The 18,588-nt window shown below is 39.2% G+C and overlaps 2 protein-coding genes across 2 annotated transcripts in view; one reads left to right on the top strand and one right to left on the bottom strand.

Annotated features, from left to right (window-relative positions):
• Positions 1 to 1,090: 1,090 nt before the first annotated feature.
• On the bottom strand, positions 1,091 to 7,032 carry ppwd1 (peptidylprolyl isomerase domain and WD repeat containing 1). Its single transcript, XM_063478045.1, has 11 exons — positions 6,889 to 7,032; positions 6,669 to 6,771; positions 5,721 to 5,824; positions 5,449 to 5,569; positions 4,882 to 5,329; positions 4,606 to 4,796; positions 4,226 to 4,415; positions 3,958 to 4,139; positions 3,794 to 3,875; positions 3,528 to 3,710; positions 1,091 to 1,299 (listed from the first exon to the last, which is right to left on the bottom strand). The coding sequence occupies exons 1-11, from the start codon at positions 7,019 to 7,021 to the stop codon at positions 1,156 to 1,158; spliced, it is 1,881 nt and encodes a 626-aa protein (XP_063334115.1). The 5' UTR covers positions 7,022 to 7,032; the 3' UTR covers positions 1,091 to 1,155.
• Positions 7,033 to 7,519: 487 nt separating this feature from the next.
• cwc27 (CWC27 spliceosome associated cyclophilin) overlaps positions 7,520 to 18,588 on the top strand; it is a 30,274-nt gene continuing 19,205 nt past the window's right edge. Inside the window, exons 1-10 of the mRNA XM_063480553.1 lie at positions 7,520 to 7,701; positions 7,830 to 7,926; positions 8,392 to 8,504; positions 8,616 to 8,759; positions 8,931 to 9,029; positions 9,115 to 9,218; positions 11,200 to 11,269; positions 11,450 to 11,529; positions 11,620 to 11,662; positions 11,739 to 11,914. Of these exons, the coding sequence (XP_063336623.1) occupies positions 7,660 to 7,701; positions 7,830 to 7,926; positions 8,392 to 8,504; positions 8,616 to 8,759; positions 8,931 to 9,029; positions 9,115 to 9,218; positions 11,200 to 11,269; positions 11,450 to 11,529; positions 11,620 to 11,662; positions 11,739 to 11,914 (968 nt within the window). The 5' untranslated portion in view covers positions 7,520 to 7,659. The remainder of the gene's footprint in view (positions 7,702 to 7,829; positions 7,927 to 8,391; positions 8,505 to 8,615; positions 8,760 to 8,930; positions 9,030 to 9,114; positions 9,219 to 11,199; positions 11,270 to 11,449; positions 11,530 to 11,619; positions 11,663 to 11,738; positions 11,915 to 18,588) is intronic.

The raw sequence follows: 18,588 nt of genomic DNA, 5'->3' as shown, positions 1-18,588 counted from the left end.
ATAGGTCTACTTCAAATGGACATAGTGGCTTCAAGCAGTCTAACGTTCAGATTTTGCCTGGTCATCTACCGTAAGCAATAGCAGCTGATTTTTTTTCTTTGGATCTTTGTGTGCAAAGTCTTTTGTTTTGTCTTGTTTTTAAGAGTGTGAACATATTTAAAAGCCACAGCTGGTGAGGTTTGGTTTGAATGTAGTGTTTTCTGTTACTAAGCAACTGTTTACTGAGCTCACTGATGAGCAGGACGAGCAGACTTTACTTTGATACAAGCTGTTGTGGGGTAAAAAAAAGTTTTTAAATGCACCGATTCTGCCTCCGTTTTGTGGAGTGTACTGCACGCAGAATTTGTCGACTGCACTCATCTGCCGCCTCGCTCCAGAGTTTCCATTTGAAAGCAAATGAACCACCTGCTGTTTCTTAAGTAGACTATGAGTGTTAACCTCAATGCGAAAGAAAAAAAAAGTCGTGAAAATATTCCTCTATCCTACACAAGTTTTTTTTGTTTGTATTGTTTTTCTGGAGTGCTTTTAAGATGGTACACCGTTAATCAGCCTTCAGTAATTCTGTAATGTGAAAGTAGTGAAACGTTAAACCTAACACTTACACTTGTCTTGTTATTGAGGAACCATCATTTGAGTTTGATTTGATCTTTATTCATTGCTATGTAATGTTAACTATTTGTACTTATGTATAAAAATATTTAAACAACTACAAAAAGAAAAATGCACGTGTGAAAAGCCTTGCCGCATAGTTTGCGACATCATTTCCCTTTGTTTTGGGTTTTTTTGGAAACGTAGAAGCACAAAGTGCATTGAAACCTTTGTTACCAGTGGACTTGAATATGGCTTTTGTAAATTATACATAATGTGATGCTCTATAATAAATTTATTCGACTGGTAAAGTGTCTGGTAGTTAAAAAAAACACCTCAAGATGAACATTCAAAGCACTTCTTACTACAAATATTATTCACACAGTCACACAGCACTTGTCTCTATCATTCTCACACACACACACACACACACACACACACACACAGTTGCATCGGGGCAACTCAGGGTTCAGTATCTTGCCCGATGATACTTCGACATGTAAACTGGAGACACATTTATTCTTTAATAAATCGCTGTACATTACATAACATGACAAAGGCATACAATTACTTTATGGTGATGTTAATAATGCTGATGTCTTCATATGGCTTGTCAGTCTTCGGGTTGACTTTGGCATTGGAGATCCTCTGGACTGCCTCCATGCCTTTAGTGCACCTCCCAAACACAGTGTGCTTGTTATCAAGCCAGGGCTGCAGAAAAACAGAAGCATATAAAATATATCACACATATGTTGATCTTATAAGCACTTGTTGTACATTGCTGACCGAGGTCATTATCCTTAACTAAATATAAAGCATTTTAGTTAAATAAAAGGCAAAAATCAAGACATTTGAAAAACACAACTAAGTTAAACGAGGGTGGTGCAAATCGAGAGGGCTTGGATTCAGCATCTGGGTGAAGCCTTCCTGTATGCTGTTTGCACATTCTCTCCGGGTACTCTGGCTTCATCCCACAGTCTAAAAATATGTATGTCTTACCTAACAGTACTGCTATCCTTGTTTACACCTTGGTTACTCTAACTCTCTCTCTTTTCTGTCTTCCTCTAATGTCCATACAACTTCAACCACTGCTTGCATCATCACCAAAACTCCTTCCATTGGTCACACCACAGCCATCCTTCAGCAGCTCCACCGACTTCTGGCAGATTTGATTACAAGATTTTGCTCCTCGCATTTAAGGAGATTCAAAACCTCACTCCACAGTACCTCTCTGAGCTGCTGCCATTTGCACTCTCAGGTCTTCTTCTTTCTATTTCAGAGTCCCTCCTTCCCATTTGAATACCATGGGGTATAGAGCCTTCAACTGTTAAGCAGCTAAGAAAATGCATGGATGGATAGAACTAACCCCAAACTAACTAAATTTAAGTCTTAGTCAGATCAAATCAGTCAACACAACCTGCAAAATGAGGCTTTGGAGCACATTTATCGAGACTTAGGTGGATTTTTTGTTTCTGCATTAAACCAATGCTGAAACTATGTTATAAGTGCAAACCTTCTCAAGCATACACCACTAACTACTCAATAACCTGCCCTGCTCTTCTGACAACTGTAGCTACATGTGGTTTTGTTCAGCCTGCAATGTCATTGTTTACTCCTATTCATGTCTGGTAACTATTTTCTCCCCATACTTTTAAATTGACTGGACGAGATTTGCTAACTAGAGTTTTGACACCAAAACTGCAAAGCAAGACGGGTATAAATGCTGATTACCCATTATGCGTAGTAAGCTCTGCATAGAGTCAACACAGAATCTTTATCCTGAAAAAAAATCCCCCATATAACAACAAAAAGACTCAAACTAACAATTCATAAAAAGTCAATTGGAAACTATATAAAAACAAACAAACTCATAATTAAAAAAAGAAAACAAAACTATAGTAATTCTATCTCTAACTTCACCCCCATTTAGAATAATTTGAGTATTAAACCGTGAGTCTGGCTCATGTAGTGATGTTGTGGATTTTGAAAACTTTGGTAAATGTGATTTAATCAAGATATGCAGTGTAATGATTCTGTGTCAGCAACTTTACTTGAAGAATGAATTTACACACCTGATATGTGCAGGTCTTAACCTACACACACCTGATGCACCAGGTCTGTGTAGGCTTCCATTACACTCTGAGTGCCTGACAGTATTCATGTTTACTGTTGCCATGTTACACAGAAACAGAATGAAACCCAACACTGTGCTTGGTCATTTACATGCAACATTACAAGATTGCTTGTTCCAGGAACGACACCAGACTTTGCTGAATCCTGCATTTTCTGCTGCATTGCAAACGGTGTGTTAATATAAATTAAAAAAGACTTCATCTGTAGTTATGGTGAAAGGAAAGTGCACAGTAATTTTTAAGGTTTTACATATCAAGATGTAATAAAACATTATCTAGGTGTTATGAGCACTTCGGTAAATACAACCTTTCAACATTTCAAGCAGGTTGAGGTGTGGACTTTGGGTGGTCCATGGAAACACCTTGATTCTTTTCTTTTTAGTCATTCTGTAGTAGGTTTGCCACTGTGCTTGGGATCATTTGCCTGTTGCACAACCCACTTTCACTCTAGCTGTCAGACAGATGGCTTCACATTTGACTCTAGAATAACTTTGGTTTACACAGAAGTTCACAGTCAAGTCAATGGCTGAAAGATGCCCAAGTCTAACCATCACCTCACCAATTCCATGTTTAATTTACCCAATTACCTAAATTCTTTTTATTATGACCTGATAAATAAAATCTTAGAACCAATATAGGGTGTACTTTATATAATCTTCTTTTTACCATAATTCTAATTATAAGTTTGAAATGGTAATGTCACCATCTTACATGTAGCTGTCATACTTTTTCAGAAAAGTAAATTGACATCTTATTCACACAATGATAAAATACACGTCTGAAAGTGGTTTTAGTTGGGCTACTTACAGTGGGTACCACGGTGATAAAAAACTGTGAGCCATTGGTGCCGGGGCCTGCGTTTGCCATGCTCAGTGTGTATGGGCGGTCGTGTCTCAGTGTGGCGTGGAACTCGTCTTCAAACTCCCCTCCCCAGATGCTCTCTCCTCCCATGCCTGTTCCTGTGGGGTCTCCAGTCTGAATCATGAAGCCCTGTCAACGACAAAGAGACAAACACTCAGAGCCAGAATCACACAGTTGATCGCCAAGCTTCATAAAGAAAAAGGACAATGTACCTTGATCACTCTGTGGAATATGTGGCCATTGTAGTATCCATTCCTGCTGTGGACGCAGAAGTTCTCCACAGTTTTGGGGCATCTAAAACCAAAGAGAGGAAAAGTTCTGTTCCTGTCTTCTAAAGTGAAAGGAGGAGCCAAAAGCATTCACACTGAGGACTTACTCCACAGGGAAAAGCTTGATGTGAATGTCTCCCATAGTGGTGTGGATGATGGCACTGTCAGACACTCTCTTGGGGCCCTCGGCCTGCGTGGCGGCCATCACCTCTTCTTTTGAGGGCTTCTCGTTAAAGATGTCTCTGTCTGAATCGGCGCTCTTGGTATCCTCTGGTTCTCTCTTCGAAAACTTCAAAAAGAGACGACAAAAAACTTATAGTAAGATAGGAAAAAATGCAGCACTGTCACTTTGAAATGAATGCCTTTCTGTCTCACCAAGTAAAAGCGGTTCTTCTTAAAAGCACTACAGAAGATGGTTGGGTCAGGCTCTACGTTCTGTAAGGCAGGGTTGTCAGAAGCTTTCATCTCCACAGTGGGTGCCACTTGCATGGCCTTTGCAACACCTTGGAACAAACTCAGCTGAACCACACGGATGTTCTCTAGCTTCCCAAGGATCCGCACACATCTAGAAAACAAGAAACACAGGGCTCGGGAGTTATATGTCTATATAACTCTGTATGTGAAGTGGTGACGTTATCACATTTGATTTCATTAGTTTGTATACTACAATTAAAATACTCATTTACATCTCTTAAACATTATTTTATTACGAAACACAACTGTGATTCAGTCTCCACCTTCATTTGTGAGCATACCTGTTGGTTTCCACATTGATGACCTTGATGCCCAGCATGGTCCCATACAGAACAAAGTGGCCAGTCTCATCAAAGATGATGTTTGCCAGCCGGATACCATCCACCTTCTCTAGTTCTCTCTCCACAGCCATCCGCCTCCCAAACTCCATGTCAGGAAGCTGCTGTCTCATCTGCTGCAGCTCTGTGAACATCTAACACACATATAGCAGCTGTGATTGGTGTGCAAAATTCATAACCCTAGCAATGATCCAGGCTGAAAGGTGAATGGCAGGTTACCGTTAATGATTCATCAAACACTCGCATTAGTTTTCCTGTTAGGAATCGGAAGATCCTGACTTTCCTATCAGAAGCGATGGTGGCCATCTTCTTCCCATCGGGGGAAAAGGCAAGGCTGGTGGGATAGGTTTTGTGTTTTGCAAATTCATACAAGTCAGTGTCCGTTTTGTATTCCCAATCCACATGTTTGGGGAACTTGAATTCATTTGGAAGGCCTGTCCAGTACTCCAGCATTCCCGCTTTGTCAGCAGACACAATGACTCGAAACTTGGGATTCAGGCGGATTTGGGAAAGCGGTGCGGAGTGCATTTTGTCAAAGACATGGAGGGGGTCGTTGCCTCCCCTGCCATCATAGATGAAGATCTTCCCTGTGGACTTTTCTGAGCAGGCTACTGTGCAGATGGCATCTCCAGGATTATAGATCCACTCAGACTGGCCTGGATGAAAGCTACATATAGACAGATCACAGTAGAGAAACCAATCAAATTAAAGGAGAACTTGCACTCCAAATCTATCAGCAGTAAAAACATTATTGTGTCTAGCCAGAAAATCTTCATTTAGACTCACCCCAACTTCAGCATATTGATCATGTCAAAATTGACCACGTCAAATACTTTCATGGCCTGATCATCACCAACGGAACAGAAAAGGGCCCCTTCCGCACTGACCGCAATGCTTTCTATCACACCTGGGCAAAAAGCAAGAACAGTGTTTATACACATCCTTTTCACTCATTAAAGACATATTATAAGATACAATGCACCGGGTCTCCATAACCTCCTCTCAGTCCAGTGCCACTCAGAATGTTAAAAAGAAGTTATCACAAATTAAGTTCATACCGAGATGACTTCGAAAGTGTTTGACAAACTCTATCCCCTCATCCTCCTTCTTCTTCCAAAATTTGACATGGCCATCCTGGCTGGCAGTGATGATGAAGTCTGTCCTGAAACAGCACAATGTTATGGCGTTATTTCAGCTTCAGCCCACTTTTCCCATCCACTGATGGAGTTAGACAATCTTTATTTGAAGTAAAGAGAAAATAAAAAAATCAGGATTGCGAATATGGATGCATCAAAGTTTTTCTTTGTTTGCCTGTTTTGTTCTGGGGGTTTTGTCATTCAATTTATGCCAGGGAAACAGATAATAATACAATAATACACTTTCAGGCTAAAAGTGATAAGACCCAACAGATAAATGTTAGCCATTACTGATGATAAAATGTCATCTTACAAGCTCACAGGTCAACAGCAAACAACACAGCTTATATCAGCTGATGGAACTTCATTGTTATTACAGATACAGCACTCAGTGGCTTTTCAAACAATGAACAGACACAACCAACTAATAACATGTAATACAGCCTGCAAGGTTCCTCTATAAACAGAAGGCTGCAGGAAATTGACATGACTTGTCACTGGAATGATAGAAAATACATCAATAATAATTATTAAAACGGCTGCCCACTCTTAAATAAAAGAATTACTAAATTCTGGTGCTTCGTTTAGATTTCCTAGGTGATGGTATCATAAACGTCACCATTTTAGGTTGACTTTTTTTTTTACATATTACGTTGGAACAAGCATGAATGCTAACACTGAATCAGCACAAAGAAAATCCTGGAATATGAGGTATGCTGGCAATACTAATAATTGATAGTTTAGGCATTTTAACATTGCATCGCTTTTATTAAGGTGGTTTAATAAGCTGGATGTAAGTGAGTAGTGCTGTAAAGTGGAAAAGCTTCCTCACACGTATAAAGGAAAGTTACCTTGTAGCTGCTGACTTACTTTGTACAAACTAAGTGTGTGATGACGTCCCTGTGCATATAGCTCCGTTCATACATTGCAGCCGACGGGAGGTTGTCCAGATAGACACGCTCGTACTCGAGTACTGAGAGAAACAAACACACACAGAAGTTAACGGACGGCGTTTGGCGCTTTATTAGCAGTGATTAGAGAGCAGTCGCAAAAAGCTGCCAGTGTGCCGAATGAACAGCCAGAATCCCACCTTTCCTTTTCTTTGCCTTTGTGGCTTCGCTTGGCATGGGTCCAACCCACTCGGCATCTTCTTCGTCCCCATCCCCATCATGATCATCTTCTACTTTGCGCTTCAGTTCCACATTCTTTTCAGTAGCCGCCATTGCCGTGATCGCCCGTGTGGTCCTTCCGTAAATACGGTACTTCCGTTCAGCGCCTAAATCTCTGATTTCTTTGTGCAGTTGTTTTTGTTTCAAGTCCAAGTTGCTAAAATTCTACAATTATTAATTATAAACAACATGTTATGTGTCTCACTTTTTCTCAAGAATGCATAATTATTAGGATTAATGAGATTACGCTGTAATTACACGGAACTTGTTGTTTCCAGGGGGGCTGTTGTGATAGCGCACTAGGAGCGATCCAAAAATCTGTTTCTCGGGGTGAAGTGCCTAGCTTGTTTTGGATTGTTTTGTCATCAACACTCTCGGAGTTTGATTCACGTGCGAATAAAAGTTTTTTATGTATTTTTTGGAAACAGATAAAAACAAATTAAGTGACGTTCTTTGAAAAAAACGGAACAGAAAATCAATAATTAAACCGAAACCCCCTATGTTCTCGGAAGTAAACAATCAACTCATGTATTGCCAATATGGCTGTAAAGAGTGAAATGTGAAATGTATCACATTTAAAGTTACCTACTGTAACAAACTTTACTATCTGTATTTTCGAGGAACCTAAAGTTCAGATCGTGTGAGAATATATTTTTTATTCTGCTAACAAAACACAGAAACGTAGCGGCAGGATGAGCAACATTTACATTCAAGAGCCACCAACAAATGGGAAGGTAAGCGCCAGTTTACAATTTGAACTTCAGTTTTTTCGTGCATATTGTTGCGGATTTGTAGGTACCGATAGCTAGCCACTCCTAACACTGTTTAGCTCTGAATGTATAATTTCGTGGTCTTTTCGCAGGTCCTGTTAAAGACAACAGCAGGTGATATTGACATTGAGTTGTGGTCCAAGGAGGCTCCTAAAGCATGCAGGAACTTCGTGCAGCTGTGCATGGAAGGTAAGAATTCACTAAGGAAGTGCAGAAACCACTGGAGAACAACGTCAAATTCAGTTTGCGCTAAATTAGGCCGAATTATTCCAGGCGTGCCCTTAAAATATATTGGTTTGGTAAAACTAGCCTCTTTAAGTATTAGGCCATGATGCGTGTAAGTGTCATATTTTTATCTTAATTTGAAGATTATTGATGGAGTAAAATGTGAATAAATGTTGAGAGTTATACATAGTTACTTATATAATTCTTAAATGTTAGCAGTCATTTTGGGAGGGGGGGGGGGGGGGGGGGGTTGTTCACTTGTAAGCAGAGAAATGGCTGCTATGAGTGTACATAAGACTTTTTTTAATCCCAGAAACTATATTCAGCTGAGCACTGTCTTTATTTAAATGTCCTTGTTGGCTCAGATTTCTTGAGGGACCTGTTGTTGCCTTATTGTTTTTTAGTATACAGTATGTCTTGATCTTCTAGGTTATTATGATGGTACAGTGTTCCACAGAGTGGTGCCTGATTTCATCGTTCAGGGGGGAGATCCTACAGGGACAGGGACAGGCGGAGAGTCCATCTATGGCAGACCATTCAAGGTGAGGCTGCTTTTCTTCTCATTTTATTTTTAATTCTGAAGTGGATTTCTAATTCCTATGAGCAGGTGACACTAAAATACGATGTATTCTAAACTTTCTTTTGCCTTTCAGGATGAGTTTCACTCTAGGTTGCGCTTCAATCGGAGGGGTTTGGTTGCCATGGCAAATGCAGGGCCACATGACAATGGCAGTCAGTTTTTTCTCACCTTGGGACGTGCAGATGAACTCAACAATAAACATACCATATTTGGCAAGGTAAATCTGTAAGAACATGATGACTTATTCTCTATCTGTATTCATGATTGAATGCTGTCTTCAATGAATATATGAATATACCAAGATGAGTGGTGTTTTCCCCAGGCAGGATGTGCTAAGAGTGATAAGAGTGTGCCTGACCATTTCTATTTTCTGCAATCCCCACTCCAGGTCACTGGAGACACCGTGTATAACATGCTCAGATTAGCAGAAGTTGAGTGTGATGGTGAGGAAAGACCTCTGAATCCTCACAAGATCAAATCTGCTGAGGTATTTTAGTTCATTGTATTTTACCTGCTCAGCAATATGTTTATCTAGCTTCTGTAATTTAGGCTTTTCTTTTTGTCTCTCCTAGGTGTTACATTCTCCATTTGATGACATCATACCTCGTGAAATAAAGAAACTCAAAAAGGAGAAGGATAAAGAAGAGACGAAGAAATCACAGTCAAAAGCCACAAAGTGAGTGCTCGGCCTTCATCTGTCTTTCTGATTGAAACAAGATCAAGACTGTACCTAGGAGCACCTGCATTTTTGTACATAAGGGAATATATTATGCTCATTTCCATATCTATATATAGATATATATTTTCTTGCACTTTACTAGAGTAGCTTTGCATGATTCACAGTATAAAATATTACTCATTTGTCTTATACTGAGTCTTATACTGAGCCTTGGTCTATGGTTCATCATTTATGTAAAAAAGGTTGAACCTTTAAGGCAACCCATTCTATATGCCAACTTTTTTAGCTACCCCCAGTGTTGTTGCTCCTTTAGCTTAGCACCTGCCAGAAGACTACAGAGGTCATAGACCACAAAGTTATTCTGAAGTGAAATCAAGTGTTTACAAACAGTGAAAGTGTCCACTGTAGCTGCTGTTTATGCTTCTCATACACCGATCAGGCATAACACTGACAGTGGTCACACTGATTATCTCTTCATCATGGCACATGTTAGTAGGTGAGATATGTTAGGCAGAAAATTAACTTTTTCCCCCCAATTGATGTTAGAAGCAGGAAAAATATGGAGTGGTCAGTGTCATGGCTTATAAGGCTTATTGAGGCGCCTGGGGAGTGACGGCTGGCCCGTGTTTCAATCCAACAGTTGAGATACTGTAGCTCAAACTGCCAAAAATGTATTGCTGTTTCTGATAGAATCAGAATACACAGTACATCACAGTTTGTTGTGTATGCATAGGCACAGACCAGTCAGCATGCCCATGCTGACCCCTGTCCACCAAAGAAAGCGCCAAGCAGTAGTACTGAACTACAGAGCAATGGAAGAAGGTGGCCTGGTCTGATGAATTGCGTGGATGTGCATCATTTACCTGCATTACACCTACAATCAGGCCTCTTTCATTTTTCAAAAATGGTTTGAGGACAAGAAGCACAACAGTGAGTTTTAAGTGCTGACTTGGCATCCAAATTCTATTTAGAGGATCTGTTGCTAGCATCATGGTGCCAGATACCATAGCACACCTTCAGGAGTCTTGTCGAGTCAGGGACCAACACAATATTAGGCAGGTGGCCATAATGCCTGATTGGTGTATGTGCTGTTATCCCTGATCTTTGGTGTTTTGTGTACATGTTGGTGTTAAAATGTTAGAAAACAATTTATTCACACAGATTGTTTAGGTCAATATGAAACCTCTGCTTTTGGTCTCTTGGCTCCTAGGGATTTATTGTACCTGTGCTAACCTCATTATTATTATTATTATTATTATTATTTGAAACTTTGGCCCTGGTTTATACACTATATTGACAAAAGTGTCTGGCTACTTACACGTTACACCTACAGGAGCTGATCGGCCATTGAAACCCATGCCACGAAGCCAGTAGCACGTCATAATTGTGCTGATGTGAGGCTGAGAACTCTGTAGTTTCTAGGTCAGCAGAGCATTGATGATTACATGCATTGTGCCTCAGCATCTCAGTAACTTTATATGGTCTGCCACGCTGTGATTGAGTTGCTGTGGTTCCTAAAGCCTTCCTCTTTGGAATAATGCCACTTACAATTGATCATGGAATATCTTGGATGGAAGAAATTTCACAAACTAACTTGCTGATCCTAATTCAGGTCTATGCTCCGTGTCATGAAGCTTTTTAGAGTGACCATTCTTTCACAAATGTTGTGAAGTCAGACTGCATGGCTCACATACACCTGTGGCAATGTGACTTAAAACACCTGAATGCAAAGATTGGCAGGTTTGGTCCAGTATATTTGGCCTCATACTGTTAGTCTAGGTCGCAACACTTCCTGTTCTTCTCTTTGAAGAACCTGAATGATAGCCTGAACTAGAGGTAAAAAGTTTAATAGGTCCTCTTTAAACTCATTTCTGTTTGCTACATGTTTAATTTATTTTTAGTGCCAATAATGTTATTGATAAAGATTTATAACAATATGTTATTTCCCCGCAATTACCCATGTTGGTGTGTTTTGCAGGAATTTCAGTCTTTTATCATTTGGAGAGGAAGCTGAAGAAGATGAGGAGATGGTGAACCAAGTCAGCCAGGTACTGGATCATAAAACCATTATATGTGGGCACCTCTGACATTTACTCTTGTGCCACTCACACATCATATCTAGGTGTATATTAGAAATATTAAGAAATTTCAAAAAGTACATAGACATGTAAATAACTGTTGTCTGGGCATTTTTCTTTTCTTTTCTTTTCTTTTCTTTTTTTAAATAGACATTCAAGGGTAAAAGCAAAAGCAGCCATGACCTTTTGAAAGATGATCCCAGACTGAGCTCTGTTCCAGCAGTTGATAAGTAATTCATTAATAGTTATAAAACTATTTTAATTTCCTTTTTAAATTTGAATTATTAAAAAGTCTGAACCTATGTTGGCTCTGCTCACAGGGGTAAGAAGAAAAAAGCATCTGCATCTGGTGATGCAGCTTTGGTAAGTCTTTTAGATTTTCCTCCATTTGCACTCAGAGGCGAAGTATCAACATTAAGTGTTTGATGTGTTTCTCCAGTCAGGTGACGAGGCTGATGATGATGTTGAGGATGACATGGACACAGATGAGGAATATGACCCGGAGAAGAAAGAGAAGATCAGAGAGCTCATAAGTAAAAAGCTAAAGAAGGAAAAGGGTGGAGAGAAAGTGGCAGAGCCCATTGAAGAGGAGCAAGAAAAAAAGATGAGCCGCAGGTATGTTTTTTTTCTTGGTTGTTTGTTTGTTTTTTTGCAACCCTGCTGCAAACAAATTAAACTGAACTACTAGAAAAATTTAAAATGTAGCTACTGCATAATGATCTCTCTGAAATTATGTATTTTGAAAAATTTTACCACTAAAAACTGTTGTGTGTAGTTAAAATTACATGGCTGCTAAAAACAAAAAAATAGTATTTCATAGTTTTTTCAGCAGCATCTTATGGTTGTTGTTGAACTTGTAATGTGGTGTGACATCCTGGTGGGGGAGCTATTGGACTATGTAATATATAGATGATGCTAAACCTTACCTATTGCTGATTGTTATTATAACTTTTATTTTTCTGACAAGCAAAATATTTAGTAAGTCCAAGAGACAAAATGTTACTTTTCAATGTTCATAGCTGCATATTTTTTTTCTTTTTTCAATTAGGTAATTGTTAGTCTGAGATTCCTAAAGACATAGCAGTGCAACACAATGATAAACAACAATTTGAAACCCACAAATTTCATTCAGATGTGATAAATAAAAGCACCAAATTTCAGTTTATGAGAAGCAGGAAATGGTAAACCTTTAGCATCTTTACTAGAAAAATGTCGTTGTTTTAGCTTCACCTTGACCTAATCTTGAAATTTCATGACAACAAGAACAAATTCAAGAGAGATGAGAAGGATTTGTATAATATTTTAACAGCTCAGTGGCCTAGACACAGTAGAAACAATCATTAGCTCGTATTAATTAGTGCCTCTCTGCAGCAGTAAATCCTCTTGAACAGTCATGTTTTGTCTGGCAGTTTCTCTGATGCAGTCGTGGTTGGATTGCTAGAGGACTTTGTTGTACAAATTAATGTATATTTAACAATTTAGATTTGGTGTTACTTGTTCGTGAGCTATTTTAGATTGTCATCCTTTAGTGCCACCCTTACAGCCACTTTGATGCTGACTTGCTCACCATACTGGAAAGAAGGTTTTTGGGGCTCTTGAGCTCCAGACTGAGGCACGTAGGGAGGAGCGGTTCATACCTTGGCGTCACTATTTGAAACTTTAGTCATGTTTAATTTGAGCACCCACCATTGTAACTATATATGTCACAGAAGATAAGAAAATGCATAATAGATACCCCTTTTTAAGTCATTAGTAGCAAAACATTTATCTTTAACAAGCATATATTAACTGGATTTATTTAAAATATTCCTCAGATGTATTTAAGCATTCTAATGTGATAGATTTCTAACCTGAAATAGATGGAGAACCTTAATCTTTATTAGATTTTTAGATAAAAGTGAGCCCAATTAGTTATGAAAAAAAGTTATAGGGCCAACTTCGTTATTTTTATTCGTGTGTAGTGATTTATCCAGTTTCAAAAGCTGGATCCAGAGAATATTTGAAGCTTTGGCTTGAAATGAGTTAAATTACAAATACGTTATCACAATACATTTTTACAGGACCCTGTGTAGTCTTACGAAATAGTTAGTACACCCGATCATAGCTTTAGTAGCATTCACTGGAATAATTGTTTGACCCTATCAATCTCTCACATCGCTGTGGAGGAATTTTGGCCCACTCTTCTCAACATTGCTTCAGTTCATTGAGGTTTGCAAACATTCGTTTATGCACGGTTTTCTTAAGATCCAGTCACAGTATTTCAATCAGATTGAGGTCTGGACTTTACTGGGCCATTGCAACACCTTGATTCTTTTCTCTTTTTTTCCCAGCCATTCTGTTGTAGATTTGCGGCTGTGATGGGGATCACTGTCCCGTTGCATGACCCAGTTTCAGCAAAGCTTTAGCTGTCGACAGATGGCCTCGCATTTGACATTAGAGTATGTTAGTATACAGAGGAGTTTATGGTTTACTCAGTGATTGTTAGGTGCCCAAATCCTCTAGCTGCAAAACAAGTATATATCATCAGGCCTCCCCCATCCTGCTTGACAGTTGGTGTGAGGTGTTTGTGCTGATATGCTGTGCTTGTTTTTTGACAAAAATAATCTCCAGTTTGACCTTGTCTGTCCGAATAACATTGCTCCAGAAGTCTTTTTGTTGTTGTTGTTGTTGTTTTGTTTTCTTAACCACAGTCTATATAAAAGACAGGCACAGCCTCCTCTGTAGTTTATCTTCATGGTAATCTCTTTCTTGATCTTCCAGTGTCAGGAGTGACCATATTTAGACAAGAGCTTCAGTGGGCTGCCCACTAGGAGCTGTTGTGACCTGAGGGTTGTTTTGGCCAGCAGGAGTAGAAAACAGTATTCTTGAATGATGTGCAGCTCTCTTATACTCGCCTATAAGCTTTTCCACAGTGTCCATGGGAGCAGGTGTGGACCACAAACAAATAGAGGCAAACGTGCTTTCTCTCTTTCTCCAGAAGGCACACTATGTCTGCTTGCCTCTTCCTACGCATAATGTTAAATCACCTCTCAACCACCTTTCCTCTCAAAAAGGAGAGGTGGTTGTGGACCATAAAAAGATGATGGAACAAAAAACAATGCAGTTAAATACTTAAAAAAATAAGTATCAGTCCTGAACCAGTTGTTATACATTAAATGTCAATTAATCTGTGTGTGAAGTTTTTTGATAGTTTGATTTGATGCTTGAATGCAAAGGTATTCATTTCAATGTTTGAGCTAATTCAGGATCTTTTTGTGTTTTAAAAGTGTGACTCTTTGTTTGCATTTGTCTTCCAGGGTTTTTTGAGGGTGGGTCACCCTGACTGGTTAATGCTAAATGTTTGGATTTTTAATCTGGATAACTTTCATTCCACATTAGCATAGCGAATACATGTCATGGAGTATGGCTATATCCTGGTAGTGGAATTGTATAATTCCATTTGTTTACAAAAGGCACCATAAATATTTCCAAACGTCCACTTTAGTGGCTTCAGTTTGCAGAGTCCTAACACAAAGCTGACAGCTGTAGGGTACAGCTGTGTGTCTGTCAGAACATTTGCAGCCCTAACTAGAAGCATCAGTGAAGTTCACACACGAGATATAAAGAAGAATCATCCTCATACAGTTTTTATGAAGGGAGAGAAACTGAAGCTATGGAAAAACTGCTCCTATTTAAGGAATACTCTGTGAATTTTTATTGGAAATTTGAAGTTGGGCGATTCACAAGACAGACTAAAAAGAATGGTCTAAATCAAAGTAGCAGAGACTGAAGAATCTTCCTGCTCCTATGCTGTTAGATATAACCTGGAAGCCATACATTTTAGACATCCTGCTTGAAGAAGTATGATGGAAGTTTGAAGTTCTTATTAAGAAACTAAGACTAATATCATGCACCCTGATTTCATGAGTAGCAGTGGATGAACTTAAGAAAGTTCCTGCTCACAGCCATTTTGATTCTTTATGTTTGCCGTGGAAAACTTTGAGGTCAGAATTCAGAAATTTCAGACCATAAAGTCCTACTCAATAGTATCTGAAAAGCTCCAAACAAACCACCTTTTCACATGATACAGCTAACTTCACATTTAAACTTTAAGCACAAGCCCAAACTTAGAATACCCAATATTGTTTAACTGATAAGTGTTTTTCACTTGTTACAAAACTCTCTTCAGAGCCAAAGAGACATTAAACAACTGATTTCAAAGCCTCCTTGTGACAAGTACACTAAACCTGCAGTGGCTCTTCAAGAAGAATTGTCTACTAGAAGTCCTTATCTCCAGTTCTCCTACTTTTTCCCCAAAATGATTAATTCTCACCCAATGAAGTGGAGTCTAACCTGTTTTTTTTTTTTACATTACCTCCAGCTCTGTCAATACACACCCACTTACTTTGATACATTCTCACAAACACATGCACACACACACACACACACCAAAGCTCGCACATCTCAGTTGTTTCTCACTGGACCAACATCAGGACTCTGCTCTTTGAAGCAGGAAAATTGACATTCAACACGAATTGCTTACTTAGCAGTAAACAGCACGTCTGTCCAAGCCAGCCGTGTGAGCGCAATGGAGGTGAGAGTGATGGTGTGTGTGATAATATTTGGATGAAAATGACCTGTGGAGAATGGAGAGAGTGATTTAACAGTTATCTCTCCACAATATCCTCTTCACAGGTAGCTCTCAGCACACATAATCAACATACCCCTCTCTCATTAGTGCTAATAGGATAAAGAGTGGGCCCCCAGTCAGATGTGTGTGTGTGTGTGTGTGTGTGTGTGTGCGTGTGTGTGCGTGTGTGTGCGTGTGTGCGCGTGTGTGTGCGTGTGTGCGCGTGTGTGCGCGTGTGTGCGCGTGTGTGCGCGTGTGTGCGTGCCCTGACTGACAGCCAGCCCAATGCAGGCAGACTGCAGTATATTAAACACAAGCGCAGATTGTTTTGCTACAAGAACTGTAACCCAACACAGTGGTTTGTCTTGGCAGGGAATCAAAGAGCAGGCTGGTAGGTACAGTGTTAGTACAGGACAAAGGGGGCATTGTTGCAGGGTGAGCTTGCTCTCCCACCGTTGCTTTGCTTTGGGCTTTCAGCTACTTTGTCCGCAAGGAAGAACACCAACTGCTATCTAGTCACCTGGGAAAAAGGAGGCAGGATGTTAACAGCAGTCACTAATCTCCATTCTGTCTGATGGCCTTCACTGCTGCATGACTTCTGCTATTTGGTCTTTCATTTCATTCCTTTGTACTTGCTATGTGTGTGAGTGTGAGTATTTGAGAGAGAGATATACAGGTTTGTAGTGACTTATGGAGTAAATTTTACAAAGCTCCCCCTATTGCTGAGAAAACCATGAAATTAGGAGCGTGCATGAATCCAAAATAGTTTTGACTTGATGTAAAAACTGTCTTAAGTTGCTTTCCAGGAGCCAGATGATATTCCACTGCAATATTCCGTCATTGCAAAATGCTTGGACTTGTTCATATTCAGCATTCAGTTTCCAAATAATACTTTACCTGTGAATACAACTTTAAAACTAAGGACACAATTGATCAAAACACATTCATTTCTCCCAGAGTTTGCCTCAACTTGTTGTGTAGTCGATGTTGTGGGTACCTCTCTTTAAGCCTTTACACTTACAGTTTGACACTCCCTTTATGTTACTATTGATCAAGTGCCTTTGCTCTTTCAAGTAGGCCTCTTTGTCTTGAGGTGGGAGGGTGGGGGGTGCTTTATAAAAGACACTACGGAATGAAGTCCCAAAAGCAGTGTATGTGGTAGTCGCCACTTTTGTTAAACCCGACGGGGCATGACTGGGGAAGCAAAACGCTTCCATATGGCGGTGGGACACAGGGTGAGCTGCTTCTGCCAGCATGGCCTGGCTCCCTCTGCTGTTTCTGCTAATGGCTTTTTAGTTACAGCAGACTGAAGATAATGACAGAACAGCACATCCTGTTATTTATTCCACTTGTTATCACTTATGTGTATTTGGTGACTTTAATAATACAGATGGAATGACTTTTTTTTTTTTTTTTAATTCCAGATTTTCATTTTCATGTCATCTGTAGAATATAATAATTAAAATTACATTTGGTAGGGACTTGTGTGTATCTTTAGTGTAAGTGTATACACATGATACATAGAAATGTATTTAGGTGTGAATAAATGTAGGAAAATAAAGGATCCAGTATCTGATTTACAGTGACTTTTCAATATTGATTATGATGTAGATTTTCTTCTTTAGAGTGTAAGAATACTGGATTTTGGGGCCCAATGCCAGCAGCAATTTTAGGGTAGTAAAAAATGTATTCATCAGCATATTGACTGTTTTTGTTTAATATATATACTCTGCTTTTCCCATATGTTTATGAAAAGCTATGCGGGTCATTGTTCATTAACTTTAGCTTGACTTTGCATTACTGTCTGCTCCTCTGTGATGCAACTCTCCTACGTGTGCTGCAGACAATACTAAGTGTATTTTAAAGAAAGAAGTTGAAGCCATTCTGTAGGACATTCTGTTTAATGACACTATTTCTAAAGCTACCCAAGCATCTTTTTTGAGTGTTGTACTATATTACAAAAAGAAAGTTTTACAGCCAGTATAAGAGTATGCCAATATCAGTATATTATATTGGCTGTAAATTAATGTTTAATGTTCCTTTCAAACATTCCCAGCCCAAAGAAATTTTAACATCATAAAAGAAAACCAGGAGATATTCTCATCTGAGGAGGTGGAACCAGTGAATTTGTATATAATATATAATTTCAAGTTATCATAGTGTCAAACTCCTCGAGAGAAAAGAAAAATCTATGTTCCCTCTGGCACTCTGCCATGTGCTCTAATCAAAGCTGTGTGTGTTTTAATCTTGTGAATGTCTTCTTAATTCGTTGAGTTGTTTAGTCTATAAAATGTTACCACAATTTTCCAAAACCTGAGAGTAAATGTTTGTGGGAGAGTCAGTTTACGTTAATATAAAACAGAGGAAAACCAAATCTTCATGTTGGAGAAGGTTTTAGTTAAAAAACGACTATAAAGATTAATCATTTTTCAAACGAGTTGCTTACTCGCTTTCCGTTGATTGACTAACTAATGAATTGACCGGCCCCTGTAGTTCTATTCTTCATCTGTTGGTCTTCTGCCACGTTGGGTCTGTTTCTCTTTCCACATTTCAAACATCTTTTCAGTATTTAAAACACCTTAAGAAAGCATTCCCTTAGCCTTGTGGACAGTTTACCTTAAATGAGACATCAGACACTAATTATCCTGACCAAGCTGCAGACAGTATGTCACTGTGTATT

The sequence above is a fragment of the Pelmatolapia mariae genome, linkage group LG7, assembly GCF_036321145.2.
Source record: "Pelmatolapia mariae isolate MD_Pm_ZW linkage group LG7, Pm_UMD_F_2, whole genome shotgun sequence".
NCBI lineage: Eukaryota > Metazoa > Chordata > Actinopteri > Cichliformes > Cichlidae > Pelmatolapia > Pelmatolapia mariae.
Note: the sequence above shows the minus strand (reverse complement) of the source record. Positions and strands in the feature narration are given on the sequence as shown.

Excerpts from the sequence above, each read along its gene's own strand:
- ppwd1 (XM_063478045.1), bottom strand. The coding sequence starts at position 7,021 with ATGGCGGCTACTGAAAAGAATGTGGAACTGAAGCGCAAAGTAGAAGAT. Across the intron at positions 5,825-6,668 it reads ACACACTTAGTTTGTACAAA|GACAGACTTCATCATCACTG; the intron begins GTAAGTCAGCAG and ends GTGCTGTTTCAG. Across the intron at positions 3,876-3,957 it reads ATCAAGCTTTTCCCTGTGGA|ATGCCCCAAAACTGTGGAGA; the intron begins GTAAGTCCTCAG and ends CTTTGGTTTTAG.